General features: G+C 39.3%; 1 protein-coding gene across 1 annotated transcript in view; it reads right to left on the bottom strand.

Moving 5' to 3' along the window:
• Positions 1 to 22,619, bottom strand: part of LOC134659710 (dipeptidyl peptidase 9) — a 74,574-nt gene that overhangs the window by 10,445 nt on the left and 41,510 nt on the right. The window contains exons 11-14 of the mRNA XM_063515402.1: positions 13,694 to 13,846; positions 11,987 to 12,116; positions 10,565 to 10,669; positions 3,037 to 3,212 (exon numbers count right to left, since the gene is read on the bottom strand). Of these exons, the coding sequence (XP_063371472.1) occupies positions 3,037 to 3,212; positions 10,565 to 10,669; positions 11,987 to 12,116; positions 13,694 to 13,846 (564 nt within the window). The remainder of the gene's footprint in view (positions 1 to 3,036; positions 3,213 to 10,564; positions 10,670 to 11,986; positions 12,117 to 13,693; positions 13,847 to 22,619) is intronic.

The following is a 22,619-nucleotide window of genomic DNA, read 5'->3' as shown; positions in this document are numbered from 1 at the left end:
TTTCCAAATTAATCTCAAACTATTTTGTGAGAGATGAGTTTTATTAACCTTACACCAATTATCAACTTTCACCGAGAGTAAAAAGTAAAACAATTTAAACGCCACAGACGTCCTCGCAGGGAAAGATGTGGGGCCGGCCACGAAAACCAGCGAATTTGTCAGTATAACCGGACATCATTCTATAAAAATAGTATTTATAGGTCGAAGTCATCTTATCCGACTTTGTCACAAAGAATTTCATATGAAAACCAAACTTCGGACAGTAATTGCGCCATAGTAAGCGGTTGGTCAGTATAAGCGGAGTCATAATAAATAAATAAATAAATAAAAAACGGATAAACGGATAATAAACGGATTCCACTGTAATTATAAATGTAGTAATAAATTCCTTCTTACGGATTTGTATTTTCCTTTTTTATTTCATGAGATGGAGCTATAAAAAAACTACCTAGTTATTTCAAATTAATAATCAAATTTGGTATTGTCATTTTACATTACTTTCCATTCAGATTCCCACAAGATGCTATTCGCAGAGAACTATGGAAAAAGCTGTCCAATTAGAGAGACATGAAATTGAGTGGATGCCTGGCAAGATATCTAATGTTCTATTCATGAGATAACCCGTGAGATAATCATACCCGGTCTCCTATATGTAGATACATTGTTTTCTATCACGCTTTCACTGAATTAATTTAACAAATACACACATTATCTCAAAATGTTGATCATTTTAATCCACCCTCTACTGTCACATCTATGTAGGTTCTCTCTCAAGCCATTTCCGTCAGTAGAAAAGAGCGGCGAATTTAGAAAATGTAAGCGCGCGAACGGTTATGGTCCCATACAAAATTGTAATTATGCGCCTTTTTCTACTGACAAACTTGCTTGACCGGCTATATACATATAAAATATATTTCCATTGGAACTGAAAGTGGGGATTTATTGTGACTCCGCCTGTTCAAATGTTTTTGACCCGATTCGTGTACCCATGTAAATTTTGCAGGCTGTATAGCCTGTCCGATTTCTAAGATCAAGTTCGCCATACATTTACTATGGCGTACTTGATCTTAGAAAAACGGACAGACTATACCAGTACGGCTACCATCAGTTTGGCACTGACAAACGCCGTCGAGAACGTAATTTACTTTCTATACATCTCGCTCGTACTCGCGTATTAGTGCACACGAGATGTATAGAAAGTAAATTACGTTCTCGATAGCGTAAATGTCAGTTTTGACACTGTCAGTGACTCATGGTACGGGCTCTGAACGTGACTTCGCACTGCCATACAGATTGATAATAAAATATACAAAATACTTATTATAGCGGAATACATTTATACCTACAACAATGAATATTTAATTATGTTGAGTTAGTCTGTCATTTAATTTCATAACAACATTTTAACTAGTTATCTTTTAATCTGCATTAAATTATTATACGTGAATTATTTGACTGGTTCTTCAATGTATGGCATAAACCTATCCCTGTCCAAGTCATATTCTAATCAAATATGAACCGCGAACTCTCAGCGGCCAGTACGTACAGCAAGAAGGTTATTAGCGGATTAATGTCGCTGATTGGTAGTTATTGACATTATATGCATTTCATGTACACTTAGCTGTGTACGTTAGTGTAATAGAGACAGGCTCTGTAAACGTATCGTCTTATTTAAATGTAGGCGTAATTGTGTATGTGTGCTAATTTGGCCTGAGAATTTGAACGGTAATGTTCCCAAAGGCGGTTTCCAGTTATATGCTTTCACTGGCCGTAAGTAATGAAACTCGCATGCGAGTTCTCGCATCGTCTAAATAGAATGAACCCGCACGGGTGGTGGCCCACCTTGTAGCTGTTGGTGACGGTCTGCACCTCGGGCCCGCCGTACACGTGCAGCACGGTGGGGCCGCGGCCCGCGCGCGCGCCGCGCCACAGCGTGCAGTACGCGGCCAGCCCGCACGAGAGCCGCGTCGTGAAGATCTGCGGCGGCGGCACGCACACACTTGCGCTTAGATAGGATGAACCCGCACGGGTGCTGGCCCACCTTGTAGCTGTTGGTGACGGTCTGCACCTCGGGCCCGCCGTACACGTGCAGCACGGTGGGGCCGCGGCCCGCGCGCGCGCCGCGCCACAGCGTGCAGTACGCGGCCAGCCCGCACGAGAGCCGCGTCGTGAAGATCTGCGGCGGCGGCACGCACACACTTGCGCTTAGATAGGATGAACCCGCACGGGTGCTGGCCCACCTTGTAGCTGTTGGTGACGGTCTGCACCTCGGGCCCGCCGTACACGTGCAGCACGGTGGGGCCGCGGCCCGCGCGCGCGCCGCGCCACAGCGTGCAGTACGCGGCCAGCCCGCACGAGAGCCGCGTCGTGAAGATCTGCGGCGGCGGCACGCACACACTTGCGCTTAGATAGGATGAACCCGCACGGGTGCTGGCCCACCTTGTAGCTGTTGGTGACGGTCTGCACCTCGGGCCCGCCGTACACGTGCAGCACGGTGGGGCCGCGGCCCGCGCGCGCGCCGCGCCACAGCGTGCAGTACGCGGCCAGCCCGCACGAGAGCCGCGTCGTGAAGATCTGCGGCGGCGGCACGCACACACTTGCGCTTAGATAGGATGAACCCGCACGGGTGCTGGCCCACCTTGTAGCTGTTGGTGACGGTCTGCACCTCGGGCCCGCCGTACACGTGCAGCACGGTGGGGCCGCGGCCCGCGCGCGCGCCGCGCCACAGCGTGCAGTACGCGGCCAGCCCGCACGAGAGCCGCGTCGTGAAGATCTGCGGCGGCGGCACGCACACACTTGCGCTTAGATAGGATGAACCCGCACGGGTGCTGGCCCACCTTGTAGCTGTTGGTGACGGTCTGCACCTCGGGCCCGCCGTACACGTGCAGCACGGTGGGGCCGCGGCCCGCGCGCGCGCCGCGCCACAGCGTGCAGTACGCGGCCAGCCCGCACGAGAGCCGCGTCGTGAAGATCTGCGGCGGCGGCACGCACACACTTGCGCTTAGATAGGATGAACCCGCACGGGTGCTGGCCCACCTTGTAGCTGTTGGTGACGGTCTGCACCTCGGGCCCGCCGTACACGTGCAGCACGGTGGGGCCGCGGCCCGCGCGCGCGCCGCGCCACAGCGTGCAGTACGCGGCCAGCCCGCACGAGAGCCGCGTCGTGAAGATTTGCGGCGGCGGCACGCACACGCCTGCGCTTAGGGCGTGCTCTGAAAATAACTAGGGTTGAGAGATTCTAAGACAAATCTATTCTGTAAATTTATAAAAATTATAGAATAGATTTGTTGATATGTAATTTTCTAAATGATGAATTTTGCGGATTATTTTTATTTTTAAGTTTTTATCCAGATTACTATACAAATACGATGTTTTAAATATGGCATTTTTTAAGATTGTGCGTAATTATATAATATTCTAGTGTAAATATACTATGTACATACATCCTTGCTTTGCCCTAACAGGGCCCATGTGAAACTATTTATAATAATATTGTGTAACATCTATATTACCATGGTCGCAATAAAGTATTATGATATGATTATGATATGATATGATATGATTTTGTAAAATATGCGAAATAATAGGGTATTTTCCTGTATCTAAAATAGATTATTTCACACCATGCATGAAATAAAGCACCAGATAATTATTAGAAAAACATAGCCATAGAAGGTAGGATCCTATAGAAGTGGTATACGCGTGCGTCCGTGAGGGACAAAACATACGCAATGCGACACTAATATGATTGGTCGAATATATTTGTTGCCCACCATAATCCATACTAATTTATAGTGGGGAACAAAAAAAAATGTGAGACTGTGACAAGGACAAACAATAATAGCGCTTTCGCTGCTACTCCTACTGAAAGATACGTAAGACTATGCCGTTCGCTCATTTCCCCCCACCCCTCATGCCTGATCTAGTTAAATACTAAGTTCATGTAGATAGCAGTTATTTTAAAACACAAGTTATATTTAATAAATTGGATAGAAATATAAAAAGTAGGCGAGTTGACCGTGACGCCACGATGTAATGTTTCATATAAATTCCATATTAGCAAATCGTTTTGACAGTTCTAAAAAAGAAACTGATTTGACCAGTAGGAAAATATCCTATTGCGTAAACAGATATCATCATTGCTGTTCATAGTGTAACGGTTTGCTATAAAACCTCGTTGCGCTCGGCGCTTTGTGCTGGCCGGTTGCAAAAAAACATTACATTTTAAAATTTCCTTCAGGAATCTTGTGAATTTGTCACATGAAAAATATGGTGTAGATTCATTGATTGCTCACATATTTTCGCTAATAACCTTCGATATTTAATGTAGAATTAATACTAACCTTGATTTAAAATAGATCGCAAACTGCCGTTAGTTTTTATTATGCTGTGTACATTTCCCCGGATCGGGTAAGTGTTGTGAATCTCTAATCTAAGTTTCTTATGGGAATAATGTTACGTTGTATTCTTTTATACTGTTAACTAATCTGTTCTTTCCTGACTGCTTCATCCGTGAACACTAAAGAAATGCTAAAAGGTTAATTTTCCTGATATTTCTTTCCTTGCGGGCCGGATGACGCAGTCACCGTTGTGTGCATATTCTAATAAGACCAATATTGCTAGGGATCAAGTCTGGGGTTGACTCTGAAAGCCCACTAGCCTGCACTACCCCGGGTTGCGCTATGCGCATGCTCCACAATCTGGAAGGTTTCCATTCCGAGCTGAGGATCCTGGACCACAGTGCGGAGCCTTCTTAGAATACTCTGGACCTGCGACTGCGATGCCTGCTTTGTTCAGCGGAGCCATCTACAACTGCCCGCCTGCGAAGTAGAGTCCCAGGAAAGTGCCTCCTATTAAAGACTTGTTTCATTATTTCATTCTTGCCGGCTCAGTTATAAGGACTCACGGCCCTAGCTAACTTATTGTAATTCTAAATACCTAATACTAATTAACTTTTCTAAATTAAACTTTCATTTCCTTCCTACCTCTTTCCATTTTCATTTCCTTCCTACCTCTTTCCAACTTTCATTTCCTTCCTACCTCTTTCCAACTCTAAATCTCTTAAAGAACTCTGCTCAAACTATGAGGACATTCAGTCACGCATGTCCTTATTTCATGAACCGCCTAGGGTGACTGCTGAAACTTTAGCCCCTGATTTTGCCTACAATAAACATAAAAATAATAACAACTATACAAATAAAAACTACCAAAACAATAATTCCAATGATAGACAGAGGAATTATTATAACCAAAACAAATACGCTAACTACTCCGGCTCTAGTAACTACAACAAATCTAAACCTACAGAAGAAAAACCTAGTACTACTAATGCTGTACAAGCGAATTTATCTAACAATCCTAACGCTACTCAAAAGTACTGCCCGAGGTGTCGCTCTAATACACATTCTCTAAAAGAATGCAAGCAACCACATTTCCCTATATGTTTTAAGTGTGGAAAAAAAGATACTCGCTACCCAGATTGTACAACTTGTAATCCTAAAGATTCAAAAAACTAAATTTGGTGGATTGCAGTGCACATGAAGTCGACAGTAAATCTAGAAGAAACTTTAATGATGCAGATTGGAAATCTTGGCTTAATTTTATATCGAAATTTTTTTCTTGCTATTCTGTCACTTCAATCCACGCTTTACAAACTAAATCTGAAAATATTCATAGCAGACCTTATGTCTCTGTCCAAATCTACGGTAAGATGATTAACGCTTTGTTAGATACTGGCAGCGGCTATTCAATTATAGGTAAAAACTTTCATAAAGTTTTATTGGATGCTGGTTTTGTGCTAGATAGTTCTGAAACTCTGGATTTATTTGGTGCTGGTAGGCATGCGCTAAATAATATAGGTATGATGAATTTACTTGTGACGTTCTTAGGTCAATCTCACGTCTTAAAGTTGTACGTTGTTCCTGAAATTCAAAATTGTTTGATACTAGGCATGGATTTTTGGAGAATTTTTAACTTGTTTCCTAAAAATCTGGACTCTGTAATTTTGTCTGATGATGTTGACTCATTAGAAACACTATCTATTGATCAACCTACGCACTTACGTGATTATGTTCATCTCTCTAATGAACAAAAAGTTACGGCTGATCATATGACTACACAGTTCCGAGAGATTTCTTACGAGGAACGTGGCTTAGGTCGGACTTCTCTAATTACACATTGTATAGACACTGGCGACGCTGCTCCCATTCGTCAGCGATACTATAGAATGTCTCCCGAAAAACAGAGTATACTTGTTACTCAACTTGACGAAATGCTAAAGGAAAACGTGGTAGAACCTTGTGAAAGTCCTTGGTCGTCTCCTGTTTTGCTGACGCCTAAAAAGAACGGCGAACTGAGATTTTGTTTAGATAGCCGTAAACTAAACTCTGTTACTATTAAAGATGCTTATAGTCTTCCTTATATTTCGGAGATTATAGACAACTTGCGTGATGCGAAATACCTCTCAAGCCTGGATTTGTCTAAGAGCTTTTGGCAAATTGCTATTAAAGAAGAAGATCGTTGTAAAACCGCTTTCTATATACCTTCTCGTGGAACTTTTCAATTTATATCTATGCCTTTTGGGCTCACTAACGCTCCGGCAACTCAACAAAGATTGGTAGATATGTTATTTTATGGTCCAGAATTCGAGCATAAAGTTTTTGTGTACATTGATGACATTATCATAGTTTCGCCAACCTTTGAGCAACATATCTCTTTACTAGTTCGTGTTCTCGAAAAGCTTAAAATGGCTAATCTAACTATTAACTACAAAAAATGCCAATTTTTTAGGAGTAAACTGAAATATTTAGGTTACGTGGTTGATAGTAATGGACTTCAGCCAGATCCTGAAAAAGTTGAGGCAATTATTAACTATCCTACACCTACTAATCGGAAAGAAGTTCGTCGATTCATTGGAACTGCATCGTGGTATCGTCGTTTTATTCCAAATTTTAGCTCTATAGCTTCGCCTCTTAATAAATTAACCTCTCAGGCTAAAAACTCACCTCCATTCAAATGGTCTACCGATGCTGAAAATGCCTTTCGTATTTTAAAGGAAGCTTTAGTGTCTTCTCCCGTATTATCGTGCCCTGACTATTCTCAATCTTTCCAAGTGCACACTGATGCGAGTGATTACGGCGTTGGTGGTCTTCTGACCCAACTTATCAATAATGAGGAGAAAGTGATAGCTTACATGAGTAAGTCTCTTTCTAGCAAGGAGCGTAACTACAGTGCTACTGAGAGAGAGGCTCTCGCAGTTCTTACAGCTATTGAACACTGGAGGTGTTACTTAGAAAACGGTAAAAAGTTCACTGTGTATACCGATCATTCGTCACTGAAGTGGTTTTTAAATCTGAACAATCCCACAGGTCGTTTAGCTCGTTGGGGAGTTCGCATGTCGTCTTTCAATTTCGAGATTAAGCACCGTCGTGGTTCTGAAAATGTAGTTCCTGATAGTCTTTCTCGCTCTGTCCCTATTGCTGCTATTGATCAAATTCCATCGAACAGTGCAATGCTTTACACTACAAATGACCCATGGTACCTAAATGTTTACACTGGTTGTCAAAATACTCCCACCTCATTTCTAAACTACAGAGTGGCCGATGGTAAATTGTTCAGGTACAAAAAGAGTCTAAATCCTTTAACTAGAGAGTTTGAGTGGAAACAAGTCATTCCTCTTGAGTTCAGATCTGAAATTATTGACAAAAATCACTCTGAACCTACTGCCGGTCATTTTGGCATTTATAAAACTCATAAACGTCTTTCATTAAATTACTTTTGGCCTGACATGCATCGTGATGTGTCTGAATTTGTTTCAAATTGCGATACGTGTTGTGCTCAAAAACATGCTACACATGCTACTCTGGGCTTTATGGGCCGTCCTAAAGATTGCTCACGTCCATTTCAAATGTTGAGTATGGATCTAATTGGTCCTCTACCGCCTTCGAGAAATCAGAACACTTTTATATTTGTAGTTACCTGCTGTTTCTCGAAATATTGTCTATTATTCCCTATTCGTCGCGCTACCTCCGAGATAATAGCTAAGTTACTCGAGGAGAAGGTTTTTCTTGTTCATGGTATTCCCAGTACGGTTCTTATGGATAATGGAAAACAGTTCACTAGTAATATTTTAAAGAAGCTGTTTAGGGATTATGATGTTCCTAATGTCAGATTCACACCTAAATATACGCCGCAAGTTAATACTGTTGAACGTTACAATAAAGTTGTGATGACGGCTGTGTCATCATATATTGAAAATGATCACAGATTATGGGATTGTCACCTACCTAAAATACAATTTGCAATGAATACATCCGTTAACGAGGTGACTAAATACAGTCCTGCATTTTTGGTCTATGGTCGGGAATTAGTTACTTCTGGCTTACATTATGTCAACTCAGAGCTCATTGATGACATAATTTTTACACCTAGGGATGATTATGTTGAAAATTTAGGCAATTTACGGAAAATTTTTGATAAAGTGCAGTCTTGTTTAATTAACGCTCATTCTAGAAACAGTATACACTATAATTTACGCCGAAAAGATTTTGACTTTAAAGTTGGTGATGTTGTTTGGAAAAAGACTTTCTATCTGAGTGACAAAAGCAATAGATTTTCTAAGAAACTAGCACCAAAGTATGTGCCATGTAAAGTTGTAACTAAAAAATCTAATTTAGTTTATGAACTTGAAGACATGCAGGGTAATAATTTAGGTGACTGGCATGTCAAAGATTTTAAGATCACGAACTATAAGTGTTAAGATCAATTTCTTCCCTTATTGCTATATCTACGTCTATTGTCTAATTCTGTAGAAAACCCTCATGAAACTCTTACTAACTAAACCGCTATCATATTCTATTTTTTTAATTATCTATTACGTAAAATATTGCTGTTAACCCCTACTGGTTAATGAGCTCTTTGCCTATTATATTTAGGTTATAAAACTTCTACAAAGTTTTATAAAAAAGAATGGTATGCGGGAACAACTTGAATACTGAGGTTTAGAGTTAGACTAATCAACATCTATTAATAGTTATATGAGAGTATTTTATTCTAGCTTAAGTAAAATACTCAGTCTGTATGGACGCAAAAACACTGTTCTATAGTGTTTATTGCTTGTTTGTCTGCGTGTTGTAAGTATGAAGAGGTATTTTGTGTGTGAAGCCTGATTGATAACTTGTATTTCTATTAAGTAAAATAGACTTAGCAGCGGATTTTCTTAGCAAAAATCCTAACCTAAAAAGGGGGGTATGTAACGGTTTGCTATAAAACCTCGTTGCGCTCGGCGCTTTGTGCTGGCCGGTTGCAAAAAAACATTACATTTTAAAATTTCCTTCAGGAATCTTGTGAATTTGTCACATGAAAAATATGGTGTAGATTCATTGATTGCTCACATATTTTCGCTAATAACCTTCGATATTTAATGTAGAATTAATACTAACCTTGATTTAAAATAGATCGCAAACTGCCGTTAGTTTTTATTATGCTGTGTACATTTCCCCGGATCGGGTAAGTGTTGTGAATCTCTAATCTAAGTTTCTTATGGGAATAATGTTACGTTGTATTCTTTTATACTGTTAACTAATCTGTTCTTTCCTGACTGCTTCATCCGTGAACACTAAAGAAATGCTAAAAGGTTAATTTTCCTGATATTTCTTTCCTTGCGGGCCGGATGACGCAGTCACCGTTGTGTGCATATTCTAATAAGACCAATATTGCTAGGGATCAAGTCTGGGGTTGACTCTGAAAGCCCACTAGCCTGCACTACCCCGGGTTGCGCTATGCGCATGCTCCACAATCTGGAAGGTTTCCATTCCGAGCTGAGGATCCTGGACCACAGTGCGGAGCCTTCTTAGAATACTCTGGACCTGCGACTGCGATGCCTGCTTTGTTCAGCGGAGCCATCTACAACTGCCCGCCTGCGAAGTAGAGTCCCAGGAAAGTGCCTCCTATTAAAGACTTGTTTCATTATTTCATTCTTGCCGGCTCAGTTATAAGGACTCACGGCCCTAGCTAACTTATTGTAATTCTAAATACCTAATACTAATTAACTTTTCTAAATTAAACTTTCATTTCCTTCCTACCTCTTTCCATTTTCATTTCCTTCCTACCTCTTTCCAACTTTCATTTCCTTCCTACCTCTTTCCAACTCTAAATGCGACGCTAAACGTCACAATAGATTAGCTTAGACTTATGTAATACTAGCCACCCGCCCCGGCTTCGCACGGGTTGCATAAAAGCTTAACAAATGATAAGTATGAATTTAGTGAAATGTTTTTTTTTTTGCTCGGGCTCTAAACTGTTAAACAAAAGGTATTTCCACGTTCGAGAATTTCGGTTTCGCCCTATAGTTGCTGGTAGAGAAGAAATTTTATTGTGCAGTAAAGTTTATATAAATAAAATAATAAAATTCGTACTATACACCTAAACCATCCTTAAGAATCCCTATATTGATACTTAGGTGAAGATCGCATGAAAATTCATTCAGTTTTTGAGTTTATCGCCAACATATAGACAGACAGATGCAGCGGGGGATTATGTTTTATAAGATTTAAGATGAATCTACCTTTGACGAGTATAGAGGCTTCACTGGAATCATTTTCGTCGTTGTCGCCGTCTCCGGAGCGACTGTCCCAAGACCCGTTGTAACTTCGGCTATCAGAAGACGTTTCTGCAAAACACAAAGCTTTTATACTCATGTTAACGGGCGTTTTCGTCTTACCATTTACTTTTTCTGGTTATTTATTTTTGAAGTAAAAACTTCTTTAGCGGCGCTGGGCACTTTTTGGGGGGTGGGGGGTGAGGGGACCGTAAGGACCACTCACTGACATAATTCAATAAAGCTACATCTTGATGAAATCGCTAATAAAAGTGAACTCTAGTACTGGTGAATAAAACTCAAAATACCATGAGTCATGACCAAATATATTTAGATGCGAGGTCTGCAAGGTAACTTTAAATTTCTATTCGAATTATAAACAAATAAAGCTACATCTTGATGAAATCGCTAATAAAAGTGAACTCTAGTACATGGTGAATAAAACTCAAAATACCATGACCAAATATATTTAGATTCGAGGTCTGCAAGGTAACTTTACAATGCCTACTCGAATTTTAAACAATTAACGCTACAAATTTGAATTTCGAATTTTAAACAAGCGTAAGGCCCTATTCGCATGGCAGCTTTTTCAACGCGCGTTAAAAAAGCGTTTGAATGATACAAATATATAAGGATACATGTGTATTAATTCACACGACTGCGACTGTGACTGATGATGGCTTGACCGTCTGTGTAAAATAGCGAAAGAAAATGAGTAAGTACTTTATAAATATACTAGATGAAAACCCGGCTACGCTCGGGTGAAATGTAGATATTTCTGTAGTTATCGGTTACAATGTCATTGAGTTTTCACTTCTGCCGGCACTCCCGGAGTGCAACCCGTTGCTTGTTTTATTTCTGTCTTTTTAGTCAAATATAATATAGTCAAATAAGCGTTGCGTTTAGCGAGCAAATGCTGCCATTATCTTTGGCACTATGCCCCAGGGATCTTTAGATATAGATTTTTAGTTTTTAATTAATAGTGGTGTGTACGCTTGCGCTATGCGGTACGCGCGTGTATAAGGGGCTGTACTGTACTGATACTTATTGCTTGATGTTATCACTGCTAGTGTGTTCCTGTACTAAATGTCTGGGTAGATTAAGAACTATTTCTTATTATTATTCTGTCCGGTCAGCCAAGAGACAATAGTAGCATAGTTTGTTACAAGACATTGTACACCACCTTCTTCTGACACGCTTGGTAGACGACCCTCAATGGAAAGGGTTTATAAGTATCACAAAAAAGTGTGTTTGGTGAATTTAAATGCCTAAAAGTCAGGTTTTAAAGATTGACCCAAGAGAAAGTAACCATGGCAACGAGTGACAAGAAAAAGTTGATTCACCTAATCGGCTATAATCGATGAATAAACCATTGATTTAGCTACTTACCGCTCGGCGCTCGGTCCATGAGCAGACCTTGCGCGACGAGTGTGGGCGCCGGCGTGTGCGCTATGCGGTACGCGCGTGTGGAAGGGGCTGTACTTATGTTGCTTGATGTAATTACTGCTAGGGCGCATTCCTGTACAACATAGAAAAGCAAATTTTAACAATAACTAGCGATCCGCCCCGGCTTCGCACGGGTTAACAAATTATACACAAACCTTCCTCTTGAATCACTCTCTTAAAACAAACCGTATCAAAATTCGTTGCGTTAGTTTTAAAGATTTAAGCATACAGACAGACAGACAGCGGGAAGCGACTTTGTTTTATACTATGTAGAGAAGATTTTACATTAGCTTACAGATAACCCAACTTCAGTTTCAGTTATCAACTGGTTATCAATCATTCATTTCATTCATTCATTTTAAATTTTTGCATGTCTTTGTGACAAAATATGTAGTTCTTTTTTAAATTTGCATGACCTTTTGTACCATGTTTTAGCAAACAAATATCTGATTCTGATTCATCTTATAGAAAAAATAACTATAGTTGGTCACGCAGACCTTGTCAGTAGAAAAAGGGGGCAAATTTGAAAAATGTAGACGCGAAGGGATATCGTCCTATAGAAAATTTGAATTTCGCGCCTTTTTGTCTGCTGACAAGATTTGTATAAATAATTAACTTTCGACCGCCTAAAATGAAGTTCGCAAATGTTTTGATACACACCAGTAGGTATTATCATTTCAAATATACTTACATCGTCCATATCTACAGCACAAGAGTGTCCGACGGTAGTCAGTAGGGTGACTTGGTGTGGCCGAGGAAGCGTTAGTGGAGCGGCATACAGGTGTCTCTGTAGAGGCGTCTACTGAATTATACTAGGTTATGTGGGACTTACATCGTCCATATCTACAGCACAAGAGTGTCCGACGGTAGTCAGTAGAGTGACTTGATGTGGCCGAGGGGGCGCTAGTGGCGCGGCGTACAGGTGTCTCTCTAGAGGCGTCTACTGAAGTATACTAGGTTCCATGGGACTTACATCGTCCATATCTACAGCACAAGAGTGTCCGACGGTAGTCAGTAGAGTGACTTGGTGTGGCCGAGGAGGCGCTAGTGGCGCGGCATACAGGTGCCTTTCTAGAGGCTTCTACTGAAGTATACTAGGTTGCGTGGGACTTACATCGTCCATATCTACAGCGCAAGAGTGTCCGACGGTAGTCAGTAGAGTGACTTGGTGTGGCCGAGGAGGCGCTAGTGGCGCGGCGTACAGGTGTCTCCTGAAGTATACTAGGTTTTGTGGGACTTACATCGTCCATATCTACAGCACAAGAGTGTCTGACGGTAGTCAGTAGAGTGACTTGGTGTGGCCGAGGAGGCGCTAGTGGCGCGGCATACATGTGCCTTTCTAGAGGCTTCTACTGAAGTAAACTAGGTTGCGTGGGACTTACATCGTCCATATCTACAGCACAAGAGTGTCCGACGGTAGTCAGTAGAGTGACTTGGTGCGGCCGAGGAGGCGCTAGTGGCGCGGCATACAGGTGCCTTTCTAAAGGCGTCTCCTGAAGTATACTAGGTTGTGTGGGACTTACATCGTCTATATCTACAGCACAAGAGTGTCCGACGGTAGTCAGTAGAGTGACTTGGTGTGGCCGAGGAGGCGCTAGTGGCGCGGCGTAAAGGTGTCTCCTGAAGTATACTAGGTTGTGTGGGACTTACATCGTCCATATCTACAGCACAAGAGTGTCCGACGGTAGTCAGTAGAGTGACTTGGTGTGGCCGAGGGGGCGCTAGTGGCGCGGCGTACAGGTGCCTTTCTAAAGGCGTCTCGCGGAGACCAATGAAGTATACCGTGTTGCGGGTTTCGTCTACCTGTGGAACATATGCATGTAAGGTAAAACCATTGAAAAAACCGGCCAAGTGCAAGGGACTCGCGTTCCAAGGGTTCCGTACTGTAACTCACGCTTGACAGGACATTTGTAATAGGTTTTCCTGTCATCTATAGGTAAAGAACTTCTTAGCGTATTTTTTCAAAATTTTAGACCCAGTAGTTTCGGAGATAAAGGGGGAAGGGGGGGATGGTCGGACAGAGAGACAAACAGACGGTACGGAACCCTAATTATCGCGTTAATATGTCTGCAGTTCACATCCAAAGTGTACGGTTGTTATATCGGATCCGGAGCTAAACCCTAGTCATATTTTACTATATGTTTGGTATAGTCAGTGTCAGGGCTGTTACCGTGAAAATCGAAAATCGTCAATTTCGACCATTTTTGACAGCTAAAACACGGTTTGCTACTGCGAGACAGCCGTCATCGAGCGACCCGTTCGAAAGACGATTATGGATCGAATATCGTTCCATAGGCCTACCGCGAACCGCAATTTTCGGAGTTTTTGACAGCACGAAATTCGTAAAGAACTGTCAAAACACACGTCACCTCAAGAGCTAACGTTGTTCTTTCGTTTATCACAGTGCTGCCAGATAACTCACCTTTCAGCTTTTATCCCGTTTTTGTGGCAGTGAATCCGCGCATTGTATTGCAAATATTTTGAATGTCCTCGGTTTTTGAGCATTGCTGCGGGATCAATAAATAGATATTTGGGGATTATGCTCAATCAACTCGCAGTTTCAAAGCAGTGCTCCTGTTTTTTTAATTTCATGACCTGGCAATTTAATTCTGTCATCATAATATGGTATCATGCCCTTCATGCATTTATTATTATAGTTGATTGTGCTGTGCTACTTGAAATTTTACTGTTTGTTTGTGAACTGCAAAGATGTTTCTGTCGCAAGAGAACCTGGCTGAAGAAACCCGGTAACAAGCCGCTCGTATAGGTGCCTAACATGGGAAAAAATCCGATAAGTGAAAGTTCTGGACGCGGAGTTTGTAAATACCACGCTGCATATTTCCACCTCCACGACGGAATAGCTGTAGGACCCTAAGGTATATGTTTTAGATTATTTCGTAAGTCATTAATTAAATAGTCAAAACATTGAACATTCACACACATTCAAGATGTATGTTTCAAATTTTCAAATTCTACCTTCATGGGAAGCTATGTAGTGTCTGTCAGTATTTAATTAAATAACATACCATTTGATATAATATATTTGTTTATCATACAGAAGATATTAATTTAATAATATATATAAATGTTATGGGACAATCTTACCCAAATTAACAAAGCCCCACAATAAGCTCAAGAAGGCTAGTGTTGTGATATATACTAAATACACACATGGAAAACACACACCCATGACTCAGGAACAGATATCTGTGCTCATCACATAAATAAATATTGTCGGGATTCAAACCGAGGGCCATCGGCTTCATTGGAGGTTTACTAAGCCAGGTCTCTCAAGTTATTTAAATCTGATTTTATTATAAGAGAATTAAGTTACTGTCATTATAATCACTTTTAACTCCGTCCTTTTAAATTAAGACTGCTGTTGAAATTAACAGCGGTGACATTAACTAATATTATGTTATAAACTAAAATAGATGTTGTATTAAAGCACAGACTACATATATACAGACGCTGCTATCCCATACATTCAAATGTGACCGCCTAAAAGCGCATCATTACTAGATGGCGTCACTGAAAATGCACTGTTGCCTATCATGGATACAAGATGGCGCTGTGTCACATCCAAATCATAGAATTCCTAACGACATCTATACGTCTTCATTGAAAGTTAGTAGACATATGTCGTTGCCAACGATTAGAAGTAATCAACAGATGTCGCTTTATAGCGTATTGAATAAATCATGAATCTCGTTTAAAACTGGATCAAGCATGAGGGGTGGAAGGAAATGACCGAACAGGATAGTCTTATGTATCTTTCAGTAGGAGTAAAGAGAGTTCGGGCACTTAAGGAGTACAGGGAGGGAAGGGAGAGGCAGGGTACAGAGAAATAGCGTAGCCGAACGGTATAACCATAAAGTAATTTCGGAAAACGATACTGTGGTGATGATAATATTTATATATTATAAGAATGCTACATAAGTCTTGCCGAAACTATTGAAACCGGCTGAAAATAAATACCTGTCATAATAATTTTGCGCATGCTACCATTGGTGCATGGCAAAAGGATTAGACATTACTACTGGCGTAAGTCCGTCTATATGCCACCATGCCACTGGTACTTGAGCGTTTCTTTATATTTTTTTAATCCAATTGCTCAAAAAGTTTAGTTTTTGTAGCTGCAAATCGTGCGTAAAGTTTGATTTTTTTACACTAGTGCTAAAAAGTAATCTGATTGATACATTTTAAATAAATGAGTATTATGCGAGACCCGCTTATAAATGACCCACCAGAACAACGCGCGATTGGGCATAAAGGAGTATTATTCGAGACCCAATAGTATTACTTGAACAACGCGCGACTGAATGAAGCTGACGTTCGTACAATACACTTTATACACTTAATATAAATGTAATTAATTAGATATATATCAATATAATGAAATAACAAAAGATTCATGTTTTTTTACATATAGCTGGTCAACCAAATCTTGTCAGTAAAATAAAGGCGCGAAATTCAAATTTTCTATGGGACGATATCCTTTCGCGCCTACATTTTTCAAATTTGCCGCCTTTTTCTACTGTCAAGATCTGGTTGACCATGTATAATTATATGTTCTGAAAATTAATTTTATTAATTTTAATAATACAATTTCTCTTCAATTGGCATAATGCTGACAACAGTGACAACAGAATCCACATTGAAAAAAATGGCAATTAAAAGTAAAACTTTTTTATTCCCTTCCCGCCTTTTTTATTCAACATTTAAAGTGATTTATGTTTGTAAGTAATTGCCAAGAAAGCATAAGTTATTAAATAAAAATGAGTGATTCAGACGATTTTGGAGTTAATTTAACGCCACCAGATATCAAAGCAAAGGCATCCGTTGTAAGTGACAGGGCTATAACCGCGAAAATCGAATTTCGCAAATTGCGGGCATTTTTCTCTGTCACTCTAATTACGCCTGCATTGGAGTAAAAGAGAAAGATCCCCGCAATTTGCGAATTTCGGTTTTGGCGGTAGCCCCTCAGTATATTACCGGAAAAATCGAAAGCTCGGTACTCGTGCAAAATGACATACTTCTCGCACTTATATCGAAAACTACTATTTTTTGCCATTTTTTATATTGTGATCTTTTTTGCCACTTTTGTGTTATTTGTACTCAAATTCACGAGCTCTTTCGATCCTAATGAGATAAAATACCTCAATTCATGCTCAATTCACTCTTATCGTGCCTTCTAAAAATTTACGATACAAGTTGCATTGCAATAACTATAAAAAAGTAACTGATTTGACTAGTACGAAAATACCCTATTGTAACAATACGATGCGACGTTGTCGAGTTAAACTGGCTTCGCAGTAACTCATAGCAGTTTGGCAACGTCGCGTCGTGCTTTTATTTTTAAGCAACAGATTTGTACATGATTTGTACCATCTTAGTACCTATACATACAAAGATATGTTTTCATAACGTTCCTTTTCAACTTCTCCCATGGCAAAACCCGTACCTATCAAACCTGAAATTATTACACAAAAGCATTTAATGTTTGTTTTAATAAACTTTTTCTGTTATAATTAGAATAAATATATCTAATTTTGCGTATATTGACCAGGCAGGTGTTTGTATCACTAATTATGTGACCTATAAGTATAGACAGACAACAGCGTGCACAGAAACGTCAAAAGCGGCATCAAGTAATGATTATTGCTATTTTAAAATTAGTCCCCTACTTCAGGGTAATGTTATACGCCTGTTCCTTAAAAAAGCAGAAATGGACACTGAGGCATAATTATCATTATTTTGGAATTTAAGTACTATATAATATTATTTGTAGTCTTTTGGAATATCATATTTTATTTGAACTAATAATATTGTATAATAATAAATCATAAAAGCTCTATTTAGGGACAAGAAAGAACTTTCAACGGCAACACTAAAAATAAACTGTCAAATAGTCAAGTCGCCACAAAGCGGCACCGCGTTTGTTGCCTTTGCTTTGTTTCTGTTTATACAAACTTATTAATTTCATATTATAGCTTCATTTGAACTATAGTACAAGTACGTGAATAGAATACCTAGACGTGTCTTGCTTGGTGCAGTTGCGTAGGTATGCTAAAAGGAAAGTTGGAAGACCGATGTGGCGCTTTAAAGACTGTGCTAAGCGTGACATGTGCCCAAAATGTGGGAGGTCGTGCCGCTCACGCATCGGCCTCCACAATCACCAAACCCGTTGTCTAAACAGCAATGCATAAATCGTCTGCAATAGACGAAAAGACCTGTGATGATGACGTGAATTGCCGATGTAGTAACGGAACACTACTAATGGTAAAACCTACATATTAATCTGACAGTGTCTACTGTTTGCCAATAAATGATAAAAAAATAACACTTCAGGTAAGTTTGTTTTGAATACAAAGGTTAATTAAATAATTTATCACCACACCAACTGGTAAAGGCCCCCTTGATTGTTCAAATACTAATGAGAAAATTGAATTTTACCCACATGTGGGGCAAAGTAATCAGATCTAAATTTTGAGTTTCCTTATGTTAGCTGGTAGAATTTACTTTTAAATGATGATTTTGAATTATAAATTCTTTATAATGTTCATGTGGATTTGATTTTTTTGGTATTTTATAGTTGGTATTTTCCCTGCGTTGGCATGGTGATAAATTCTGTGTTTCATTAGGTGGCAATGTTTGTTTAACCCTCGTGCCTTGAATTCTCACAACGCTCAAGATTCCACTTCTCGAACCACTCGCTACGCTCATAGTTCAAATCTTCTGCTTGCTCTGGAATCAACATTAGCATGAGCGGTTAAACAACTGCTTTGCCCCCTTGCCCACTAATAACTATTGTCAAGTTTTATTTTAACCCCCCATGCTAATATTGATACCCGAGCAAGCGAAAGATTCCAAAGTATTTAGAGTTAGAGCAAGAAAGAAGAAAGGTACGTCATAATTTCAAAGATGTTTGACATTTAAAATAACACATGTACTGCGCAGGCGATCAATATCGCTGCATACTTTTCTTGGTCTAAATCTATACAATGGTTAGTGTTTGCAAACAGACTCCAATGTGAAGGCAATGTGTATTAAACTTTATTGTGATATTATTACATTTTATATATAAAAAATATGTTTCTGATTTCAGGACCCAGCCTCTAGCCACTAGAAGTTACAATGTATGCAACAAGAGAGTGAAGATGAAATAGTCAATGCATCTCTGTACAGTCGCCATCAGATATATCGGAACGGCCAAGGTGTTCACAATATCTGAACACGCACTCTAACGCCCTGACAATAGAGGCGTGTTCAGATATTTGTGAGCGCCTTGGCCGCTCCGATATATCTGATGGCGACTGTACCACAAGTAAAATATTTTGAGTGGAAGATGGTTGAGATTGATTCCTGTTTCAACGGACAGACACATGCTATGAAGATTCTCTTAAAAATAATAAAATACAATTAATAAATTCAATGTTTAACATGATAGTGACTTTATTTTGTCTACCCACTAACAACCAATTTGTTCAATGCTGGCGGGCAATGGCGGTAAACTTAAATATTTGATGTGGTATGAAGCTAAATGTTTTGAACATAATGGCAAGCCACTAAAAAGTTTTAATCCTAGATTAGCCATTAAACTGTGGCTACCAGTCTGATTTGTTAATTGTTATATAAGTACAGTCAGCGTCATATAGTAGGTCATCCAAAGTATTCAAATAGTTCGGTACACCATATTATTTGTATGGCGTACTGAACTATTTGAATACTTTGGATGCGACCTACTATACGACGCTGACTGTACTTAATTTAAATATATATAAATTGTATATTATTTCTACGGCCTCCTAGCTAGTCAGTAGTGACAGTGACCCTGCTCTGCTATGTGCTATGAAGTAGGAGGTCCTGGGTTCAAATCCTCATAGGACATTTATTTGTTTTTTAATTGTGTGTGTATATATTAATGGTCTATATCTATTCCCATCTGTCCACACCTCTTGTATGGCGGCGGGGACAAATGGGCCACCACCATGGGACACCATATTAATACACTTTTAGGGGGATCCGAACCTAGGACTTCCAGCTTTGATATGATCATAAAATATAAGATATGTATGTATTTATATTTAGACATTGTATTATTGCTCTCATACATATAGGGATATTTTTTTACAGTACACATGGGGCTACTTTTCCGCACTAGTGCGTAAAATAGCACTTTTCGTGCGTATGTCGAAACTTTAAAGTGCCATATGTACTGTAAAACGTTGTTCGATACATGTGCGAATAGGTAATTCGCAACTCGTGTCGATTTAAAACACTCCCTTCGGTCGTGTTTTAATTTATCGCCACTCGTTTCGAATTTCCTCTTTTTCGCACTTGTATCGAAAATAACTATTAAATGTCGGATGTCTCTTCTCTTTTGAGCATGAATAGAAGCAGGGGATAACTGACAGAACGGGATAGTCTTATGTATCTTTCAGTAGGAGTAGCAGCGAAAGCGCTATTATTGTTTGTCCTTGTCACAGTCTCACATCTTGTTTTATTCCCCACCGTAAATTGACCACCGTGATTGGTCGAATTCATTTGTTGCCCACCATAACAAATAAATTCGACCAATCATAGCGGCGCAATGCGACGCTATGATTGGTCGAATTTATATGTTTTGTCCCTCACGGAGGCACGCGTACACCACTTCTATAGGATGCTACCTTCTATGCTTTTGAGCAAGTTTTTGTCACCTGCCCTGCTATTCAAACTGCTCAAGAATTTACAATGTTTTGTTACCAAGTAGGTCGATTAGTGTAAGACGGTCCTAAAATATATGTATAGCTATATGAGGACAATTTTGTAATGCGTAAGGTTAAGTAAATTAATATACAAACAGCAACACTCCTAACTGTACATCGGTACAGTTAACACTTAACAGTGTGGCTGATGATACCATGTAGGTTTAATATATTTTAATTATTATCACGTTTCTAAGAACAATAGTACATTATTGTCGAGGTTCGGAAGTAGCTACTTGCAAGCTGAGGATTCGTTTTAAACGGACGACCTTGGGAGTCCGTTTAATTGAATCCGAAGCCAGCAAGTAGCCTTCCAGCCGAGTCATATATAGTGCTTTTCTCAAAAATGGTGCAAGAGATATTTTACAGAAGCAACGTTCTAATTTTCACAGAGAAAAGTAAAACCATTAAAAAGATTTGCTTGCCGCCTTTAAAAAAAATAGAAGTGTATTTTTCTGCTGAAAATACGCCAACCTCACGCCAACGTATTTGAGACACCTAAATAGTCGCGGTACCAACATTATATTAATAATAAGTGCTGATCATCTGTTTGGCTGTTTAATGGACCTATGCCTTCATTTGATATGGCCATTTAAAGTTTTAAAAAGTTTGGAACTCGTTTAATAATGGAATTTGTATGCAACATTGCAGTCCCGAAATCGAGACTGCAATGTCGACTTTGCCGTCCATTTTTGAGAAAAATTATATTATTTATTACTTAATAATTATTTTTCCTTTTTTACACTTAATAATTATTGCAGTCCCGAAATCGAGACTGCAATGTTTTTAATTTTTAGAATGACCATAAACTACACACTTCGCGACCTATTTTTTAACCGGCAACGTCGACTTTGCCGTCCATTTTTGAGATAAATTATATTATTACTTAATAATGTTGATATGATCATAAAGTATGAGGATTTACTACAGTGACATCTATTGATAGTCTTTCTCAAACAATCGAGCTATTTAGTGTGTTACAACGGCAAGAAACTAACTGTCTAGTAATGCGATAGATGGCGCTTAGAATAGTTCATGCCATTATTTATTAATTTTTTTCTGCGTCGATTTACTATGTGTAAATGGATGTTTTAAAAGGTTTTTGTTGTAATATGCTAAATAAATTAGAACTATACATGTTAATTTAAAAATTGGCAAGATTTGAAATAACACAAATATATATTTAGGCCCAATGGTGCTCTGAGTGACATCTCTTGAATTTTTGTGGAACTAAGCGAGGCTTGTATGGGCCGACTACTCTATACTATACTTACTTTATGATTAAAGAAAAAGTGATAAAGCTAAAGATGCTGCTTTTTCTTTAATACATGTGATATCTATTTTAGTTTGTAATTTATATGCACTAGTGTAACTACTTAAAAAAAAACAAATCAAAATATTTAATAAAAACAATTTGAGTTGTTCGCAAAGTTGTGTACTTCTTCGTTTATTCTGCATTTAAACTTTTATGGCAGGCAGATTATCAAGATGAAGTGGGCCGGGACCAATGGATGCCTGTTTCTCAGCAAGCGGTGTCCAACTGCTAAATTACCCCGGTGTTATCAGTATGGGCTATCATTAAAGCCGGGTAAGTGAAATTTGTTTACATTATTTATAATAACCTCATCACTATCAGATAAAATAATACTGTGAGTACCTGGGACACCCTTAATATACCAATTGTATGAATTTATAAAAAATACTAATAGATATTGTTAAAAAAAATCTAGGGTATAAAAGGAAGAATTGTCCAGTCAAATTTTATTTGTAATATATGGGTCATCTTACCTTATTGAAATTTTAAAATAAATAAATATGTACATAAA

Source organism: Cydia amplana, chromosome 25, assembly GCF_948474715.1.
Source record: "Cydia amplana chromosome 25, ilCydAmpl1.1, whole genome shotgun sequence".
Taxonomy (NCBI): domain Eukaryota; kingdom Metazoa; phylum Arthropoda; class Insecta; order Lepidoptera; family Tortricidae; genus Cydia; species Cydia amplana.
This window is presented reverse-complemented; position numbering and strand designations above follow the sequence as displayed.